The 13554-nt window shown below is 35.8% G+C and overlaps 1 protein-coding gene across 1 annotated transcript in view; it reads left to right on the top strand.

The window, feature by feature from the left end:
- aff2 (AF4/FMR2 family, member 2) overlaps positions 1 to 10264 on the top strand; it is a 193505-nt gene extending 183241 nt beyond the window's left edge. Inside the window, 4 exon segments of the mRNA XM_043257772.1 lie at positions 2068 to 2161; positions 2375 to 2424; positions 4830 to 5047; positions 7418 to 10264. Of these exon segments, the coding sequence (XP_043113707.1) occupies positions 2068 to 2161; positions 2375 to 2424; positions 4830 to 5047; positions 7418 to 7539 (484 nt within the window). The 3' untranslated portion in view covers positions 7540 to 10264.
- Positions 10265 to 13554: the final 3290 nt, after the last annotated feature.

The following is a 13554-nucleotide window of genomic DNA, read 5'->3' as shown; positions in this document are numbered from 1 at the left end:
CATTTTGATGGCCCAAAAACGCTGTTGCCATGTCAACAAACTGCTATATGGACGTTATGCAATAGTCTAAATCAAATTAGTGCTACGTCGTTTGCTGAAAAAGCCACTCTCGGCGTACACAGAGGTCAAAATGTGACTTTCATTGATAACCCAACAGATTTAGTTGTTTCGCTTTAGGGCCTTCTAAGGGCATCAGAGGCGCTATTAACACTCCAACGCCGTTCCCCGCGTACCATCAGAAGCTAAATCCAGCGCTTTGCACTAGCAGCCAGTTAAATCTCCTCTCAGCCATCGCTCGACGACAATCATCCGTATCTGGAAGGAAGCTTTAAAACACTGCTAAAGCGCTTAATCAGCTTAGAGTGGATCATTATTCCTGTATTTCATTAAGCTATTAGAGGATAATGAAAGATTTCCACATGGTGACGGCAGAAACATATTCTCGCCCAGATAAAAGCCGCCCGTGCGCTGCCTGCCTGTCACGCCACTGCGGCTTGTTTATTTTGAATGTCAAGGTTAGTTTTGCGCTTATAGCTGGATGACAGTCATCAGCGCAGATTGGAATTCAGCTGCCAGTCTCCCCGGCTTGTTAATGAAAGCCATCTAGCAGCCGAAAGGGATTTTCAAAGGCTGCCGCGTTTATGATTTATAAACCGGGGGTCGAGGACATAATACCGTTCAGGCGATATTATATGCATTTAAGAGAGCTGTAAAAACATGTTTGCTCTCGGGCTTCAGATATTAGGCCAATATAACCTGTCGATTTTGACCTGTGACTTCGGGAAACGATTCATTCTCAAATAAAGACGCATCTACAAGATGCCATAAAAGCCTCTGACCTGCTTTAGGAGGGACGGACACCTTGTTTATGTACTGATGGGACTTCAGTAGTCTGGTGCGCGAGAAGTGTGAGAAAGCTAGTTTTGGTTTCATGGGGCTCTGCATATGTCCCAAGCATCTGGTGTCTCGCAAGCATACTGTTGAAAGGTCAGCCACCCCGTGATACTGGCTGCTTTTCCCTCAGTGCTCATATTGATGCACACTGCTGGTTATCATAACACTGTTGTTGTTTTTGTTGTTGTTGTCAACAAGACACTGTTGATGTTCTTGTCCTAGACTCTTTTGGCCCTGTTAATTATTAGAAATAGTCTCTAAAACATGTTTGGTATTTCATTTGAAAATAGTAGTATTTTACTGTAGATATGCGTGCATCTTCAAGGTTTTTTTGTTTTGTTTTGTTTTGTTTTGTTTTTCGGTCAACTGAGCATATTATTTACAGTGAGCGTTTAACATTTCGGGGAGGAAATATTTTAAACATTTCTGGATTAAAATGTATGTCTCCTTTGTCTCATATAAACCAATATAAAAAAAAAAATGCATAAATAAATTGTACTTAAAAATAAAACCTTATATTTAGTTTTAGAAACAATACACATCATTTCATATAACATACTGATATGATCTAATATGATTTTACAGTTTAGCATTTTAGGCATCCTAATTGTGCATAATTAAATAATTAACAAATATATATTGTACAAATTATATTTAACTTTTTTTAACACCCCTTTTGATTGTTTTTGTTTAAATGGTTGCTCTGTTATTATTGTGTTAAAATGTGATAGCCCTCTCTTCTTATTATTATTTCTGAGTATTTTCTATTCTATTCTGTACAGCACTTAGTTGTTTTTAAATGTTATTTATAAATAAGTACTGTATTGTATTCTATTGAACAAAACTTGGTTATAAACAAAATTATCAGTCATAATGGAAATGATGCCACAATTGTTGGACAGTCCTAAAATCATATAAATCATGTTAACAGTGTGAATACTGAAATTGTTTGTCACCGTTTCGATTATAATGGATTTGAACATTTGTATGTTTTCCGTTTTAATGTAACATTCATGCAACAAAAAGTTAGCTTCACTAAAACATCAGTCCCTGGGGCATAATAAAGCAAAAACACCCAAACATTGCCTTGATGATAATAATCCTAACAGCATCTTTCAATATTCCTTGAATACTATCTTAATAGAACCTTAATGAATATTTTATCTTTTTCAGCAATCGTTGTTTGTCACTTCTGTACTTGCGAATGTTCAAGCTGAAGAAGGATCACGCGATGAAGTATTCCCGCTCACTAATGGAGTATTTCAAGGTACCACCCGTGCCTCTGTTTATTGCAATAAAAAAACCAGAGCTAGAAATCTTCACATTTGTTTGAATAGCTTGTTCTCATCAATTCTGCATGCCATTACCAAATCAATTTCTTCACCAATTCTAAGCCCGCGTTTTCAAACTGTAAGCAAATTATGATTAACAGCGTCTGCGTTCGCCCATTACGTGCTCATTTTTATTCTTGCTCCCTCAGAATTCCGCGAAAAGTTCCCAAGCACCTTCGCCGTGGGGCGCCAATGGAAAGTACGTGCATTTTCCTCTCTTTGTCCTTTTGTGTTTCTGCCAGCTTGTGAAAAGATCCCATCTCGCTTGAGTGCAGCCCTCCTGAATCTTCTTCCCGCTGCCAAGTAGGGAAAAAAAAAAAAATACAGCGTGAGATATGAAACCTCAGTCGGGGTTACTTGACAGCGGCGAAAGGATGAAGAGATGAACTCTGGGAAAGCGGCATCGCTTCTATGTCAGCTCAATGGCAACCCAGTACCAATGGGGTGAGGCGGTGCGATAGGCGCTGTGTTTGACTTTGTGTGTGTGTCTGATCCGGCCTCTAGCTGGACACTACCCAGGCCCGCTGTTCGGCTGCCAACCTGCCTGTCAAAAGCAATTAGCCTCAGCGTCTCGGCCCCTGCAGCCGCTACATTAGCAATAAAGAGCCAGCCGTACCTGCTGTAGCTGTGATCAACACATCCATCCTCAGCCCTCCTCCTCATCCTTTACCGCCATGAATCTTTTTTTCGCCTCGGAGGGAGTTTATTTATTTTAGCTGAGCCCTGAAACCCGCTACGAATGGGCCCGGCTGTTGACAGGGCGCATAATTTAGCCAGCCGAGGCTTGAGCGTGTTTCCATTTATCAGTGGATTACAGGCCACTGGACCAGATTGTTTGGGGTGAAGCACTAAAGAGACCAATGAATATGCGTGCCGATAGTTGTCTGGAGGAACGACGCTGTCTGCAGGTTACTGTGGATAATGCACTGAGATACTGATTAAAGGGTTGCTGGGTAAACGTAAAGAATCTAGTAATAGCTTGTGAAAAAGAAGTGCACTTAATTGTATTGGATAAGCACTTATAGTGTATTTCAAAGCTTAAACCTGTATGCAAATAAAATAACGGTACACTTTCTTGACTATGTTTGTTAACACAGTGTACTTTTAAACGCTTTTAAAAGGTTGTAACAGTGTCTAATTAAAAGTTTGATTTTAACTTGTTAGCTCTAGTCTTGGCAAAATGCGCATTCTTGGAAAAGGCTGGAGCCTCAATGTTCTATATTTGGTGTTTATTTCATGATAGAAGTAACACTGTGAGGAAAATTGATACATCTGTGACAGAAAAGTGCATTAAATAAAAAAAAATAATTCACACAGGAAGTTTTGTAACATCAACTTCAAAAAATTGATTTTACAGCAATTTTATACTTCAAAACAATTTGTAAAATATTTTATGTAAAATAAAAAAAAGTATAGTGCATTTTTGTGACAGTAAAATTGAAGTACTTTTTAAATAATTAGGTTGTCGTAATCTTATTGTAATCTAATTTTAATGTTGATTAGTAGTAAAGTACTTAATTATAATTTAAATTGTAGTGTGTCATTTGTTAATACATTGAAACTTTCATTTTACTTTTTTTTAAATGTTTTTAAAAAAAAGTTAAATGTTCTAAACTGCAACTGCAAAATTATTAATATTCCTTTCAAATTAATTATATGTACATCTTAACAAAAAAGACATTTAAAGTATAGCTGAAGAGTTAAAAAACAGAAAATGATAATTTTTCATTGTAAATTCTCAAACTGCAGTTGGTTTATATAATTAAAAAATAGCTTCAAAATATATATGGGTAGCACAATAAAATAATAAAAAAACATGCAAAAATAATTACAGATAAACTTTAGTTTACCATAAATGCTTGTTGTACAATTATAATTATAATTATGTTGTACAAAGACAGTACAATTATGAAATTACAGAAAAATATGTACTAAACCTACCTAAATGGCTGAAAAAGTTAAGTTTAACTAATTACATTTAATATAAATTATAAACTATAAACCAGTTTCAGTAATAATTAATTAATATAACACTATTAGTGTCTACTTTACACGTTACATGTGTAATACATACTGTATTAATAACAGTAATTAATGCTTAATTACATACAACTAACTTAAACCAGCACTAATCCTTACTCTAACCCATATGTAGTTAAACAATATTACGAACCACATTTTTATTACCTATATTAAGTCATGTGTGTGCTTTTATATATAAAAAATAAAGATATATTATCTGAGCAAATATATTTTTATATTTCTTTAGTTTTGGTATTACATTGAGTTTGCACTTAAGCATATAATTTAATGTTTATAATTTCCATAATAAGTACTCATTGTACAAGTATGCTAAGGAGTACTTCTTTTACAAAAGGGCAGTCATTGCAGCCAATCAAGATGTATATGATATATATTAATCTGTATGGAGCCAATGAGCTTGCATGACATAAAATAAATAGATGTCTTCGATATCTAAATGACCCCTTCACCGTATAGTAACGCACAAGATCCATTTTAAGGTTAAGGAAAGTGACGTGTCAGATTGACATGATTGGATTTCCAAAATTCTCATTGGTTAGCATTTCATCTTTGTGTTCACAGGAGCACAGGTACCCCTTCTCCCATGTCCCTGAGTCCATCTCCTGTCAGCTCGGTCAGCAGCGGCGCTGGAGTGATGGGCTCTTCCTCTGCCTCTGGAAGCGTGGCCATTCCCCAGCGCATCCACCACATGGCAGCCAGTCATGTCAACATCACCAACAACATCCTGCGCAGCTATGAACACTGGGAAACCGCTGACAAGCTGGCCCAGGAAAGTCAAGGTACGATGGTTTTCGAGTTGCATTTCAGGTTTTGTTGTTCAGTAGACAGTTTGTACAAATACTGCAAGTGGAGAGTATAGCTGAGCGATACATACTGTATATATGTATTTACAGTAGTATTGGTGATGATATTAAGCAACGTTGTGAATATAGCATGTATTTTAATCAACATTTTATTTGGTTTGCATATTTGCTGGTTATTTTGTGTGACAGAAGAATTTTCTGACAGAAAGGTAACATTTGTGATAAGAAAGTGCATTCAGATGTTTAATAGAGTTTGGGTGTAATCCAGTGACTATTTTTGTTATAGCTTTTAAATAATATTCCAGGAATTAATATTTTTTGTAATATCAACTTCAAATTTGAAACATTAATTTACTTAAGGCATCATATATATGTACATACATATATATATATATATATATATATATATATATATATATATATATATATATATATATATATATATATATATATATATATATACATTTATACAGTAAATTGTTACATTTTAAATAAGTGCATTTTAACATAATTGATTTTTTCATATTTAAATGATAGATTATTGTATGGTAATTTGTCAAGAATGTACTATTTGAGTGATTCTACTATATATATATATTTATTTATTTATTTTTATTTTTATTTTTTTCAATTTACTAGCAATTTCTTCAGTGCATATTATATGTACATTATTGTAAAAGATTTGTATATCACACATCAGTATTAGAGAGACAAAATTAGTTCTTTGCCTGCCATATTCAGGCTTTTTTTATCTTGCATCATGAAACAATCATTGAAGTAAAGAATTACTTTTTTTCCCCAAAATCTCTCTCCTGCGGATAAATCTCATTTGTCTTCGCTGTCATATATCTCAGCGTTATATAAGAAATTCACCTCTCGCACTTGCAGCGTTATCAGTGACTCAACGTTTGATACGGCCCACCAGAGAAATGAAAAAGCCACTATGCTAATTGCATTTGAGATCTGATGTGGCTTGTCATTTCCTCTCTTTCTCTCTCGGAGTCCTCTGGAGGAGACTAATTAAAACGCTCGGAGACCCTGCGTGTTGTACGAGGTCTCCCCCGCCTCAGAAATCAGCCGTAATAAACTCTCTCTCAACTTCCCCTCCTCACTGTCTTTCCTAGACATGAACACAGTTAGGTGCTGGTGGGTACGAGCTTTGGTCAGAATGATAACGGGATTGGCTAATTATCAGTTCTGACTCTATGGTCTGTTGCTGTCATCTGTTTTGCTAATTGCTGCAGTCATTATTATATATATTATTATATAATTTTATGTATTTTATTTATTATATATATATATATATATATATATATATATATATTGTAAGTGTTCGGTCAACATTAATATAAATTAATATGAATTCTAAATTATTAAGGACTTTGTAAAAGTGCAATAAAAAATTTCATATTTTCTAAACTATATCTGTTGTTTCTTAAGAATTAAAATGCCTTGACAACTCAACACTTTTTATGCTACCTGTAGTTTTCAGTAAGCATTATATAGCAATATCTAACTTTTTTTATTTATTTTTTACTATACTTTTATTTATTTATTTATTTTTCTGAGATATAAGTCATGTTCGGGTCCTTTCGGACCCGTATATGTATGTAGTAATATAAGGCGTCAAAAATATTTTTTCTTAAATTATGCATGTAATTGTATTAGTTTAAAAACCTTGTAGTTTAACAAAAATGCAGTAATAACACAGTAATAGCATGGTAATGTGTAAACTTTGTATTTCCTTTTTTCACATTCACTCATTAACGAGAAGATGCTTGTCTGGTTTAAAGTGGAAAAAATATATTAAGTAAAGACTGTTCTATAAAAAAAAAAAAACAATTAATCAAGTCTTAGAATGTGAAAACCATACACAGATTGTTTTTAACTATTTATTTTCAAGAGCATTCTTCTGTGGAATTAATTTTTTTCTAAATTCTGTCTTCAGAAATCTCATATCTTAAAAAGATTTAGGAATACAAAATATTCTTAATATTATAAAAAGAAAATAGCAAGGTTTTTGAAAAAGCAGGATTTAGCCCACTTTTGAAATCACTAAAAAAAAAAAAAAAACGTTCAAAATACGGTTTTTATTTTTTTCTTTATCATTTATTCTTCATGATTTCCAAATGCACGTTTTGTTTTTAAACAACTGTATTTCCCTGGATGCACGACTACTTTCGAATGCCGTCAAGACGTTGTAGTTAGTCTTCCAGCGAGTTGCATCTGCTTTATCGTTAGTTAAGCTAGCAACACCTGTTATATATAATTTACGTAGTCCTATGTAAAAGACGATGTAGCTCCCATGTCTCTGATGGCTCTGTGCGTCTCTCCGTGTCCTGACAGAGTTCTTTCTGGAGCTGGACTCAGTGATGGAACCGTTGACGCAGCACAGCAGCATGACAGAACTGGTGCGCTACATACGCCAAGGATTGCACTGGCTTCGGCTGGAGGCCCATTTGTTATAGTGCTGGCGCTTCCACTGTGCTCTTCCTTTCTCTCTGTCTTTCTCTCTCTCACTCTCTCTTCCCCGCCGTTCATCACTACCTCCGCCATCTTTGCCATCCACAAGCCTCCGGAGCCCTGAGGGAAGTCGGCAGTTAACCACTAGCGAGCCTCAGAACTGTGAGTTATTCCCTGGAGGGTGCCATGTCCTCGTCCCAGCTTGATTCCTGTAAGTCTGGAGATGTCGTAGAAGACGGACCTGGAAGGACGGAGCGCCGCTGCATCGCATCGCAGCACCACGGGAGGCCAAATTTATGCATCTGTTAGAGGAACACGGTAGCAGGGGCCAAGTTAACAATGTTGTTGAAGAAAATTCAGCTAGTGACCTCTGTGGTGTGGGGCGGGCAAGTTTGATTCGCTGCGTAAAGCAGGAGAGGCCAGAAACAGACTTTACGCAAGTACAGTAGACACCGATCAACAGATTGCAAGAATGAAATTCTTAAAGAGTGATGCTGTTTGTGACACTTAAGCGGCGTTAGAATTCATGTCATGCGTCTGTAGGTCAAAGACATTAAGTTAGTTTGCTCACAAAAACACGTTTTATTCAAAATCCATTTTAAAGAATTAAGTCCGATATGTCAGGGTGATGCAATCGTCCTGATTTCAAAATAATGAAAACTTCTTATAAGAATGAAATTCTTTCAAAAGAAAACATCATGTTTTTTTGTTAGTTTTTTTTAATTGAAAAATGTAATTTATTAAATTATTCTTGTTTTTAATTTTAAAAATATATTTAAATAAAATACTTTTATTCGACAATGACATTAAATTGCTGAAAAGTCCCAAAAAATATTCATAATGTTACAAAATATTGATATTGACTGTTTTTGTTTTTCGAAAATGTTATATATATATATATACATTTTCTAATTTTACACTCATTTAACATTTAAAATGAAATACTAAAACACAAATGTTAATAAAATTTTGGATCAAATAAATGTGGCCTCAATGAACGTGAAACAATCAAAGTCTTACCAACCCTGAGCTTTTAAACGGTCATGTATATGTTAAACTTTTGTTTCATGCACTTATTTAACCCTTTCCCCACCAGTATTTTTATATTTTTTAAGTTGCCATCCACCTCCAGCGTATTTGCAGATTTTTGCTCAAATTTGACGGTTCCCAGAATATCTTTTGTGTGACTCTCTGAACATGCAATACGCCAAAATAAAGATCAGACCCTCTACTTTCCAAAAAAAGTTTTATTCTAGCTTCAAGCATCGTTTCTTCATGCACAGGCTTACATTCGTCTTCCTGGTCTGTGTTTTTCGATCTCCACCTTCTAGACTCATTCGGGAGATGTGTAATAGCCCCGCTCCTGAATGATTCTAGAGAGTCTGGCAGAGACTGGCATATAACAGTGAAAACACGGGAACCCAGAAAACGACTTGTTTGGCGGGAAAGGGTTAATATTTGACCAAAACATAAAATAGCAAACAATATCACACAAAGAACCCTTCATCTCAATATTTAAATTGATATCTAAGTACTGTCTCTACCATCAGCTGCCATCAGCTGATATTGTCAGCTAAACCATTTATTCTGCTGGGCCTGTTTGGTTGACTTTGTGGTTGAGTTTTTGTAGCCTCTACAGCGCCTCTTGTGGCGTTTCTGAGAATGCACACACTTGGCTGTTGAACTCTGAATTGCGCTCTGACAGCTTTCCCAACACGCCGCATGAATCCAACTCAACGTTCATGTACTTGCCTAGAGTGTCTTTCAGGCCTTACCTCTGCGAGATTGAGATACACGGGAATTAGAGGACAGATAAATGAGCTGTTAACACCGCATTCAACTCAAACGCTTATATCCACCCCATCTGGAGATTCACACGTGTCCATTTGAAACCGCGCTTATCTGTCGAAGGCCTTCGCGATGACTGTAAGGGACAGGTACGGTAGTCGTCTGTTCTCTCAGACATCAGCGTCTTTCTTGCGGCACCGTGACAGCTGGCGTCAGCGCGAGCGGTACGCTAGGCTCGTTGGCTTCGCTCCAAAGCTGCGTTTCTCCGAGACAGACTTCACGTCCTGCGTTCACAGCGTCAATGGCTGATGGGAGACTTCCCTGTGCAATTAACTTCTACATATGCACATGTGACAGATTGATATCTTCTGAAGGGGGTATCAGAGAATCTTAAAGATCTCTTTCCAATATGTACCATAATGACTGTGTTGTATATGACAGCTACTTTAACTGTTCGGTGTTTGTTCAATCTTGCATGTTAATGCAGAGAGGTAGAGGTAGAACCGAGAGACATCAGCGTATTTCACGAGCACTATGAAGAATCGATGTGTTTTGTCCAGTTTTGGGTTTTTTTTTTGGGGGTTGATTCCAGCATCTTCAGGGCTGGCTTGATAGCATTTAACATTAAGTTGTTATCTATAGAGAGTTTATTAACGCTCGTACTTTGTTACGTTTACGTTTTTCTGTCTCCGGAGACACTCCCAAACAAGCAAGGTCAGAATTCGGCGGCCTAAATAATCGCGTCACGCGATCCGATCGCAAATCTTTTTAATCAAATGTTAATTTTCCACGCATAAACTCTTTACCGATGAATTTAATGTTAAATATCATGTGGAATTGTTGATAACCTATCAGTGAGATACAAACTGTTTCTTCTTGCTGGTCTGTTCATAAATGTAGGTATTTGAGAATGTGTGTGTGTGTGTGTGTGTGTGTGTGTGTGTGAGGGGGCAGATTTTCATTGGCAGGGTGTGTTCATTGTATTGTAAAGCTTCATATATCTGTCAGTCTATCACGTGAATGTCAGAATGCGAGCGAGAGATGGGATGTATGCGTGAAATAGATATTTCACTAAGATTATTCAAAAGTGCCTGCGTATCCAATGGAAATTTATTAGAGTCTATATTTAAGGATGACAATGGATCTGAATGATTTTCCATACCATATTGGTATATCCAATTTTTCTGTTTTCATAACATGATTATTTATTTATTTTCTTTGTACAAATGGCGGTTGTGATACCTGTTTTTCGCTTTAATGTTACATTTTAGATTTTCATTTTCTGCTCTGATGACGATAGAAAATGACTTAAAAGTGAATGACGTCTAAGTGCATTTGAATTATTTAAATATTGTACAGTCGAATATACAGTACATTACATCATATACGCTTCTCTTTACCTCCATCGAGGATGTTTCCTGGGCTATTTTCACACAACGTAGCGAGAAATGCTTACTGTCCAATAATGGTTTATAGTGCAATACTCACTGTAGCACGCCAATAGCAATACATTGTGATAAAATACAAATAACATCTTACGGATAAATTAGTTAGAGAGCAAAAGTAAGTCAAAGCGAGCTTTTATTGGAAATCTTCATTCACTTCATAGACTTCTTTTGATGCAAGGCAAAAGCATCATTATGCAAATAGCGAAATCCTCCTTCCCATGAACAATATTACCAGCTGTTTTCTTACTTGTATAGAGTGGGTTTCTAAAATGTGTGTGGTTTCTGTCGCATCTGTTGCTGTGCTTGTTTGAGTTATGCCAGTCTGGCAAAGAAATCTGTGGCCCTCTGGCAGTTCATCAGAAACCAGCAGCACTGACTCACTCTAGCAGTGAAGTAAACAACCTGCTCTGCCTATTAGATGCACCTCTAATGCCCCCAGTTTGTCTTGCAATGAAAACAACAGTTGTATTCTTTCTGGAGATTTTTTGCTCGCTTTATATGCTCTTCCAAAATTGGGAATAAAGCAAGTGAGAAAAGAAAATTTGGTTTAATATTCTGCGAGTGCATTTTCAGGCTTGTTTTCTTTTTAGAAAATTGACATTTTGATTTATTACATTGTAACTAATTAGTTATTACAATGTAATAATGAAGAAAAATTTTGGAGATGATGCTTCTTTTGCTAATAGTAGGTGGAAACATTACCGATATGACAGTTTACAGAAATATAATGCACTTCTTAATTGAATATTAAATTATAATAATTGTTATTTAAAGTTTTAACTTTAAGGGCATTGAAAAAATACTGACCAAACCAGGAAAAATAAATATTTATTGCAATCACATATTCTAGAATATATACTAGAAATGAAAATGTTTTGGTTTGGTTTTTTAAAAAAATTTTGATCAGTAGTTGTCTGAATATGTATAAATACATTTTTGTTGCAATCAGAAAACACATTCATTGGCCAAATGTACAGTATAGAGCCTAAATCATCTCAATACTGGGACACATAAAATGCTTTTGCAAGAGATTTGATATATATGATGTTGCTTATATTGACCTTGGTAATATTTAATTTATTTTGGAACCTCACTGTATCATTTTAGTTTGAAACAAACATTTGGAATGATCTGAGAGACGTATTGATTATATGTGACCCTGTTCCACACAACCAGTCGTAGGGTTTATTATATTAGGACAATATTTGGCCGCTGTACAATTACATGAAAATCTGTAATGTGAGGGTGAAAAAAAAGTAAATATTGAGAAAATCAACTTTAAAGTTCTTAGCAATGCAAAAATTATGTTTTGATATATTTTCATTAGGAAATTTACCAAATATCTTCAAGGAATATGATCTTTACTTAATATCCTAATGATTTAAAAGATTGTGGCTATTGCTTCTTTTGCTGGTCCAGGGTCACATATCGGTTAAAAAAGGCCACAAATAAAACACCGTTTGATTTTATCGTCTGGCATTAACATTGTCTGCCGAACCATTCAGACGTCCGCTTTATAACAAAGCCTGAAGGTGTTTACTTCTTAAATAATGACGATGCATTAGCAATTTCTTTCGGAGGTAGCATGAGGTCGCTTTGATTCTTTGTACCTCTGAATGAGCTCTACAACGATGAAAAAGCCTATCAGGAAGAACAATCTCCAATTAAAGCAGGCTCAGCTGGAGGCTTTCTATTTGCTCTGCAAATTAAACATGTAAATAGCTCTTCGTTACCGTAAAACACCACATCATGTCGTCAATTAAAGATCTTCCAATTTCCATGCTGATTAACAGGCCACATGTACCATGGTACCTTTAAAGGACCGACAGCGTCGCTTATAAACGAAAAAGCATCCAAAAGCCTCGATTTGTATTACGCTTGAGCACTTCTCTAATTAAAACGTACGAATATTACGTTTGCTGATTCTATTTATTGCCTATGGACCATAATAATGTCATCGTGTTTAAACGAACGCATTGCGAAGTCAGTTTCTAACTTCATCAGAGGTTTCTTTTTTAAATACCTTGTTGCAAATGCCTTGTTATACTAATGTAAGCTGTAGAGAATCAAAGAACAGTTATTTACAGTCTTGTTCTGTCCGTTCGTCTCTCTCTGTACAGTATAAGGTTGTGCACCATGATTTGTCTTCTTGAGATTGTAATTACATTGAGGTGTTGCATTCGACCCTGAAACCCATCCACAGCTTTGAATCTACGAAGATATGCAACATCTCTCATTGCTTCCATGTCATTTGAGTCTGCCTTTCTGCTACGTTCTACATTATTCAGTTAAATCACTAACTGGAGAATCTTATTGAATCAGAGTGTACAAATGGGTAACACTACAATGGGTTTCTCACAGAAGAAAGGTATTTACACAACAAGGCAATACTTACTTAGGGTGGATTGTTAGAAGCCATTGAAGTAACCAAATGAAAGGCAATGTATTTGAGTATATCGGTGGCACAGAAAGATGTTCATGCCAGAGCTCGTCTGGGTCACTACTGGCAAAATCTAAAACTGAAATTGGAGCAACGTCCCAAAGAGCAGTTAATCTCGATTGAGCCTTATGGGAAATGACAGCATTTCCTTTCCTAGCGGTTTCAGAAATGCAGCCATCATACTGTTATTTAAGGAAAGTTTCAAGGTTTCGTTTTGATAAAATATGCAAACTGATTTATGTGGAGAAAAAAAAAAAACACTTAACGGCGAAGAAAAACAAGTTTCTTACGAGTTTTAATGCAGCATGACTCTTTCTACCAAGTAACTGTCATAATCAAAGTTG

The sequence above is a fragment of the Puntigrus tetrazona genome, chromosome 14 (assembly GCF_018831695.1).
Source record: "Puntigrus tetrazona isolate hp1 chromosome 14, ASM1883169v1, whole genome shotgun sequence".
NCBI lineage: Eukaryota > Metazoa > Chordata > Actinopteri > Cypriniformes > Cyprinidae > Puntigrus > Puntigrus tetrazona.
Note: the sequence above shows the minus strand (reverse complement) of the source record. Positions and strands in the feature narration are given on the sequence as shown.